The sequence below is a fragment of the Hyalella azteca genome, unplaced genomic scaffold (genome assembly GCF_000764305.2).
Source record: "Hyalella azteca isolate HAZT.00-mixed unplaced genomic scaffold, Hazt_2.0.2 contig16083, whole genome shotgun sequence".
Lineage (NCBI taxonomy): Eukaryota > Metazoa > Arthropoda > Malacostraca > Amphipoda > Hyalellidae > Hyalella > Hyalella azteca.
Window position 1 is genome coordinate 9890 of NW_025945910.1, and position 8757 is coordinate 18646.

The 8757-nt window shown below is 38.4% G+C and overlaps 1 protein-coding gene and 1 long non-coding RNA gene across 2 annotated transcripts in view; one reads left to right on the forward strand and one right to left on the reverse strand.

Annotated features, from left to right (window-relative positions):
- Positions 1-3661, reverse strand: part of LOC108675119 — an 11257-nt gene extending 7596 nt beyond the window's left edge. The window contains exons 1-2 of the mRNA XM_018163104.2: positions 3538-3661; positions 3002-3045 (exon numbers count right to left, since the gene is read on the reverse strand). Coding sequence (XP_018018593.1) covers positions 3002-3045; positions 3538-3585 — 92 coding nt within the window. The 5' untranslated portion in view covers positions 3586-3661. The remainder of the gene's footprint in view (positions 1-3001; positions 3046-3537) is intronic.
- LOC125179249 lies at positions 1390-2492 on the forward strand. Its single transcript, XR_007157198.1, has 3 exons — positions 1390-1517; positions 2049-2176; positions 2357-2492. It is a non-coding gene; the product is annotated as an uncharacterized LOC125179249 (long non-coding RNA).
- Positions 3662-8757: the final 5096 nt, after the last annotated feature.

Here is an 8757-nt window from a genome sequence, read left to right on the forward strand (position 1 = left end):
TGGCAAGACGCTAGACCTCTTGTGGTGAGTTCCCTCTGTGTGGCAAGACGCTAGACCTCTTGTGGTGAGTTCCCTCTGTGTGGCAAGACCCTAGACCTCTTGTGGTGAGTTCCCTCTGTGTGGCAAGACGCTAGACCTCTTGTGGTGAGTTCCCTCTGTGTGGCAAGACGCTAGACCTCTTGTGGTGAGTTCCCTCTGTGTGGCAAGACCCTCGACCTCTTGTGGTGAGTGCCCTCTGTGTGGCAAGACCCTCGACCTCTTGTGGTGAGTGGCAGGAAAATATTGAGTGAATGAGTTTATAAATTAGCTGTGAAGGAATAAAACGGTGACAAAAGTATCTTGGAGAAATTCAAATGTCTAATGGTCTTTGGCGTTGAGAAGTGGGGTAATAATTCAAAGCGAAAAGTGGAATATTTTGTTTCTTGTGGGAATGAGCCAAGTTGTTGATGTAATGTGAAGAGAAGAAAGATGTTATCGTCATGAATTGGAAGCATCCTCGCCTTTGCAAACATCTTGTAACAGCCCGGGAATTGCAAAATGTAAGTCAAAATGAAGTTCAGCTTGAGAAAAATCTACACGCGTATACAAATTCTTCAACCATTCGAATGTTTTTTTAAATGAATGGTCACGCTTGCATTAGCATATAATATGCTGGTAAAATTTACCGCGTCGATTAATACGCGGGGGAGTTTAACACGATGAGTTATATGTTGGAAAGTTGAGCTTAATACTCGGGCGATTTCTAGCAGGTCGAGTTTAATACTCTGGGGAATTTTATATTGTACGTCAATTTAATTTAGGGTACGAATACTAAACTACAAGAAACTTACCAAACTCCTGGTTCACCAAACGACCAAATCTGTCGCTATGATTACGAACACGATTGCGATAGGAAGTTCATACGCCCTTTTGATGTACATGTAGATATCATTCTCAAAACAAAACTGGAGCACAGTGGACAGTGGAGTTATGAATTAATAGCTATGAATATGGCAGGGTGGCCCAGAGGTTACAGTTCAGGGCCTATACTTTCAAAAAAAGTTAAGAGTTCGTAAGTTCATCAGCCAATCATTGACGGCCTTTTAAGCAAAATCCACCAATTATAGACAAGAAAATAGAGCGTAAGTACTTACGTTCACTTAGCGAGTTTTGAAAGTATGGCCCCAGAGTACCAAGATAGGAGCGGAGAGGCGCGGGTTCGAAACCAGCTCTGTGCGCCAGTTTCTGGTCAGAATCGGCAATGAGGCCGGGCGGTTAAGCACAGCAGAATTGGAGCAGTGAGTTGTGAGTTCGAGACCGCAACAAGCTATGAATGTTCTGCGATGTTAAGAATCGGCGACAGGCTTACGGCCCAATAAACGCTGAAACCGCTATCAATAAAAGATTAATGAAAATCCATTTCTTCAGGTTGTCGGGTGGTGGGCGTCGAAGGAGTCGAAAAAATCGTGCAAGAGTTTGGGGAGGAGCACAAGCTTGACTTCCGTCTCACCAAGACCGCTCATGGCAAGACTTACCAGGTAACCTCGTTTTGCTACATTCAATCTATTACTAAATGGATCACAACACTCGACAAGGTAACATTATAAATTATTGTCATGAGTACCTGTTACATAAAGTTGCGCTCTGATGGCTAAATTTGTCGAAGTAGGTTTAAATTTCTCTAATGACTAACTTGTCATAAGAAAACATGTCAATGCTCGTTAAGTTGGCGAATTTTCAGTCTATCTCTATCACTGATCATTCTAATCGTGAAATTCGATAGTTCGTATTTACGATGTCAGACGGGCGGCTCGAGACAGTGATGAACGACCACTTCAGTTTGTTCTCTGTTGTTTCGTGACCATATCATCGCTCAAAAATTGTAGACCTCAGATGAGTCACACAGAGAGCGGAGAACTCCATGAGTTGATTGATTAGGTTGTTCTCTAATTTCGTTTTTTACATGTCCACGTTTCAGACCAAGATATATAGCTCCAGCTGCCAGTGGAGGACATTTTCCATCTGCTAATCATTTTTTCCTCCTGTTTATTTCAATATCTTCATTTCAGACGCCAGACGGACGGCTGCAGATTGTGGTGGAGGACCTCTTCAGTTTGTCACCCGCAAAAATTGGACTCTTCGACGTTGTGTGGGACCGCGCTTCCATCATCGCCATCAACGTCTGCGACAGAGAGAAGTGAGAAATTGTACCATAATAAAGTGTGATCATGCGTATGTCATGCTTCAACTTGCAACCATCTCATAACATTGTAAGTAAATCCTGCCATTTAATATTAATATTGTAGCATATACATATTTTGGTCCCGAACAGAGTGAGATGTGTAGAACGTTCAACAGCGAAAATTTGATTGCTCAGGTACGCGGCAGTGATGATGAGTCTGCTGGAGCCTGAATTTCGGTATCTCCTGGTCAGCCTGGACTACGCTCCTTTTCCAAATTTCAACGGCCCACCAAGCTCCATTCCTCTTTCTGAACTGACCGTGCTGTATGGTGAGCAACTTTTAATTATTATAATATATAAAATTAATTTCTACCAAATAAATTGAAAAAGAAAGCTCATGGTGAAGAGAATTATCCTTGTTGCACGTCTTTGAACATTCTCTATTAAATTTCTGTCCTTTTCGAATCTCGGTGACCACACAACGTTTCCAAACTCTAGACTCGGGCGTACGACGGCAACAAACAACTGCTTCATCGTTTTCGTTCGTTAATTAGATTAAATGAATTTTGTCAAAAAGAAATATATTCAGCAAATTTAATTCAATTAAAAATATAATCAATTACTATGCTCCCTTGCAGAACAATATGTCTGGACTCACCTTCATACTAATAACGAATAGACTATTAACCCCCACAGGGTCAGATTTAATAGGTTTCAAGCAAACATCTCACAGTACCACACAATCAAAATAATGGCTCTATATTATACTGCTTGATCTAGTAGACAACATGTACAGGCAATCATGCACCTTATCTACTAGACAAATGGTTATACTCTCACCTATCTTCGATGGGCGGTAGGTATCCTGCAGTCACTAGGGACACCTGCAAATATTAGGTGGTCATTAGTCAAAAATAATTGTCTACTTAGATACTTAAATTCCATCAATTGGTGCCTAAAACGCGATAAGATTGTATTGAATTCAATTTTCATGTACCATATCTGTGGCCGCTGGCCTCCTAGGCCAGCAAGTCTATTCCACGAAAGTTTTACAGCACTCCCCATAGATTATTATATTCTAAGCTAACTACTTGCAGAATCCTGTCAGTGTGCATTGTACGTATAACTTAATTAATGAATCGCAGAATATATGTGAGATTAAAACAAGTCAATTACTGTATTTACAATAATAACCAAACCGAGTTTCCAATTCATGTCAGCTTGCGTTTTCCATCGTGATGGCAGACATCCCGAAATAAAGAGCCAGATCTTGGACAATATTGAGTAAAATGGTCACTCCTTTGAACATTTTTGCAGTTTCGCGGGGTGAGTTGCTTATTTCCTGCAAAAACCTACAAGCATTTCAAAGTTCTTACCATAAGGATGGAGATTACTAATATTGTCTCCATTATTTTCTTGAACATCGCGGTAGAAGTTAAATTCTAAAATTGCAACTCCTTACAACGAACTAATTCTGGTGAAGATACGAATTGGGAGAATGTCATGAACGCATACAAATTTTATGCGATTGAGCAACATTCTGGCAAGCAATAATTGTTGCTACAACACAACTTCATACCTCGACTTGAATGAAGTGTAAGAAATCTACCTCGCTATATGTTTAAAGTCGTGACTTGTCGTAGCATCATTCAAGAAATTCAATGTTTATCAGTGCCATAGCAATTGATGTCTCAAAGCTAGCAATCATTTTCTTCATTACGTCCTCTGATTAGATTTTTGTTTTCAATTGAGGAAGGGGAAGTACCTTTTCAAATTCACCCGAAAATTTATTGAAAGAGAGAAGTCAAAGAAATTAATTTGACATTCAATTCTGATTCAAATTTTATTTCTTTTAGATGGAAATCGGTGCACAGGCAATCAAACATATTACAAAAGTGGTTCTTGAAACCATCCTATAATTATCCACCTTCTTTTTACATCTCATTGAATAATATGTAACAAATAACTTCATACTCATAGTTTGCAATAAATTAACAGATTCTTTTCATACTACATACATTATAACGAAATTATGTAACCTGACCATCAACCGTTCACATTCCAGCTACAACTATCAACGATCGAACAGAAGGACAAACTCAGACAGGTTGGCACGAAAATAATTTCAGAATTGTCAGATTAAATTCAATTTCAAGAAGACGCTTCAGTTTGAATAGGATGGTAAAATTCACCATATTATGAATGAAACATAATTCTACACAAGATGGATGCCAATGTATAATCCAACCAAGATTAGTAGTAGAGAATGAAATCGGTCTGAGGTATGAATGATGTGATGGCACCTTCTGCCACTAACTCAATCTTGCGCAGCAACAATCATCGATTTATATAGGGCAAGATTCTGTCAGAGAACTGACATATGATACAAAATACTTGGACCCCCAGCTGACATGAGGCTTGTGGCGCACAATAGATGACTTTTCAGAAGATTATTTGCATGGTAACAAACAAGAGAAACGTGGTACAAAGATGTATGCTGATGAGAAAATTATATCTAGGAGATATCATCCCCAGTGCGTCGACATCGCACGTTTCTAGAGAAGTGGCTCGAGCATCAATAAATAATCCAATGCTATTCATCCTCATTGATGTTCAGTTAATATTGCTGACAAATATTGAACATTTCAAATCGACTTTTAACAGAAAAATCAAGGAAGGGATTTCTAACGCTCTTTGTTGAGGCCGCTAAATTACTTGGACAAACGAAAGTTATTCTTCCGTCAACATTTTCAATGTTTCCTTCGAGTTTTGAGTTGGCCCATCTCGATGAAAAAGGATTGATTGTCTTGTTTCGTATTACTTTCTAGCCGATAAATGTATTTAAAACCCCCGACTATTGTGGATGCAATGAACTGCGACCTTCATTAGATATTAAAATGCTTTCGTCCGATGCTTTCGTACCCGTGCCGATGCATGTTGATCCAATACTTACGTACACGTGCTGCCTCAAGAAACTGACTCTTGAATGAGTGGAATGTACCTAAAAGCCACACAAAGCAGTCCATTCAAATGTGTGGAACGGACATAAAAGCCACACAAAATAGGCCATTTAAATGTGTCGAGCGGACGGGCAAGTTGCACAAAATTGACCATTTTAAAGTGTTCAACAGACAAGCAAGCCGCAAAAAAACGGGTCTTTAAAACGTGCGAAACCAATGTGTGAACCACACAAAACTAGCTGGATTTGATAAGTGTGGAACGAGCCTACAGGCCACACAAAACTTCTCCGAGCCACAAAAAATTTGCTCATTCATGACTACTACGTTTCATGCGTTCCTTTGCAATGTACATTGCTTCGTTCAAGGATATCGGATCACCCACTTGCTATAAACTACGTACGTCTGATTAGTGAGGAACTTGTGTATAATGTTTTTGTGGTGGTTTCTCCCTTTATTTTGGCACGTGTTGTCCATATTCCACTACTGACATTTTGTCCGACGCATCCCATACCTCTTCTACTGAACCTAGATATGTACCCTGATACCGAGTTCGTAAGATACGTCTCAGAGAGCCCGGCTCTCTAGCTCTTTTTATAACCACCATAGCAGTTACACCCTGATATTTCTTTAATGCTAAAAGCATAAAATTTGAAGACCTTCACACCCGTCCTTGCAACAGTGCACCACTTCCATGTCATTGTACGGGAGTGCTGACCGTGACCATAAACATTACGCAAACAAGAAATGCTTGCATTTCAATCTATACCAGTGCACATTCGCTCGCTAATTGCAGGTGAAAGAAAAAGTATCATTATCAAACATACAACCGATCAAGGAAAAAACTCAAAGAACTCAACACATACATTGAAATTGCCAAGCAGGCAAAAAAAAAAACAGGCGAAAATTATCAAGATGATCCAATGCAAAACTAATTACACTAGCCCATTAAACATTTTATACTTTTAAAATCCCGTGAGTCAATTTGCAACATTGGTGCTGCTTCTGCGATGAAAGTTACTATGAAACCACTAGTCTTGCCCCCGAACTCAACAAGCCAGTAAAAAACGAACCTCTTTTAAGCGACGGAGACTCCGCCTTAATTTCGGCAGCTCCACGCAAAATTCGGTTTAGTGACGAAGTTAAAAAGAAAACTTTCACACACAAGCTCTCAATGCAGGACAGTGATATGGCTCAAACATTTGGTTTAATCATCCGTGGCAAACTAATCTTAACCGACCTCGCAGCAACCCAATCCATCACGACATATACCACGCCACAGGCCGATCATAAAATCAGCTACATAGAAAATCAAAGCGTCTGCCTCAAAACACCCAAATCCAACATGACACTACAACGTTCAATAAAACTTCCTCAGCAACAAAATATAACAACGAATCCCTCCTCAAAAACAAAAGCCTGGAACAAAAAATATTCGCACAGAATACGCACGATCATTGGCCATATCGCAATCTGAAGCCACATTCCCTACAAACTGAATAATAATTCCCACTCCGATGTGTTGGCCATCACCGTTTACAGCCACCAAGAATCGATCAATTTAGGAAATACCTATTAGTCCCTCTTAGCATTCGCTAAATAAAAATTATGGATATTCACCCTCTCATTTTCAAATTCCTGAAATGCCTCATCTTGTAGTATTTTCAGCTAATTTTAAACTTTGTAATAATTTGTTTTCAATTTTTTCGAACGAAACAGGAAGCTTCAAGCTGATGCTCAATGGTAAAGTTTGTCGGGTTTCCGAGTACACATCAGCCAGACGGACCCAACCGAGCTAGAGCCGACTGAGCTAAAATTTGTGGAAAAAAATACTTTTCACGTCAAAAATGGTGCTTAATTTAAAAACTCTCCTCCTATGTTGATTATCATATGGCTGGGTAATTTTCGAGGAAAATTTTGCATTGCATGTTATGACCACATAAGTTAGTTAGATGTGCGATTCTGGTTGCAAATCGCATGTTAATCGCTTGTCGTCAACTATACTCACTGGAACCACATCTACAGAACTAACCACGTCACTGAGCCTATACTTTAAAAAAAAAATTAAGAGATCGTAAGTTCATCAGCTAATCATTGACGGCCTTTCAAGCAAAATCCACCAATCATAGACAAGAAAATAGAGCGTAAGTACTAACGTTCACTTAGCGAGCTTTGAAAGTATCCACCAATCATAGACAAGAAAATAGAGCGTAAGTACTTACGTTCACTTAGCGAGTTTTGAAAGTATGGCCCAGGAATATCAACATCACCGAATCTCGATACCCACCCCGAATCATCACGAATCCTATCAACTTTGCCTAATAAATTTTGGCACAGAAAAACTAAATCCAGTTGATTGTAAATGAAATGAATGTCAAAAATATGCTTGGATTACAAGAAAGAAACACTATAATATTAAAAAGTAATTAATATTTGTATATTTCATGTACGGTTTCTATGAGAACACAGACGGAGACCATGTTAGCAGCATGGTGGAAGTTAATTGAATTCAGAGAGCATTTTTGGACGCCCGAGGGGGCTTCAAAAGAAATTATTTTACTCATAATAGATTAAATAATTTCGGTTTGTTTAGTTTAATTTGTTGAAAGATACTTTTATTTTCCCAAGTTTTTTATCCATTTCAGCATTTATCAGTGAATAAACTTTCTATTCTATTTGTAGAAAATACTTTAAAGCAGAAAACTTTTTGTCCATAAGAGATAATTACCTGAGGAGTTGACTGCATGCGACCCCACCTTGTCTCCTGATATGGCCGTTATCAGCACTCATCTTCTCCTGATATCAGTACTGAACAAGAGGATATGCAGTCATCTTATACGGCACGCCGGCTCATTTTTATCTGCACGTGTGCTGAGTAAGAAAATAATTGGCAGGAAATTCTCAGCACTAAATAAAAAAAACGATGTAATTTGCGCATGAACTTTTGTCTCTACATGAACAAGGAAAAAAAATATCTTGTCACGTACTTAAAAAAATAAAAATATTTAATCACGTTCGTTGAATCAGAATAAGAACATCTATTTATAGATAAACGTAGAAAAACTAGCACGAATTCGTGTCACGGACAAACTAAAATTCACGAAGTTGATGAAGATTTCTGTGAATTTCAGTTCTGTGATTTCTGTGAATTTCAGTTACTGCTGTACGTAACTTCTGCTCATATGCCACTGAATAATTGAATCAACGTGTCCAAAAATATCATCTACGTCATTGACAAAATAATTCAGATCCACTGTAATTAATTTCATTCAATCTTACATTCTAATAAATTACTAGAAAGTTTATTTTCATGTATTTTTCTTATAACTGAAATTTTATCAAGCTAGAAACGTTTATATGAACATTTCTACTTGACGGTTTTTACAAGCGAACGAAATATAATTAAGATTAAACTAATGATGTATCAAGGGCCATAAACCGAATACAATATTCCCTCTATCATTTAAGGTGTCAATACGAAATTGATGATCAGACGAGCAAGGTAAGTTATTTATTAAACGACTCATTCATGATACCCATACATCTAAAATTTACCGTCGAATATACGATGTGGAAGAAAATTTCGTAGAACATCCACAATGGACGCTTATCGTCCTCATGGATACTGATAAGAAAAAC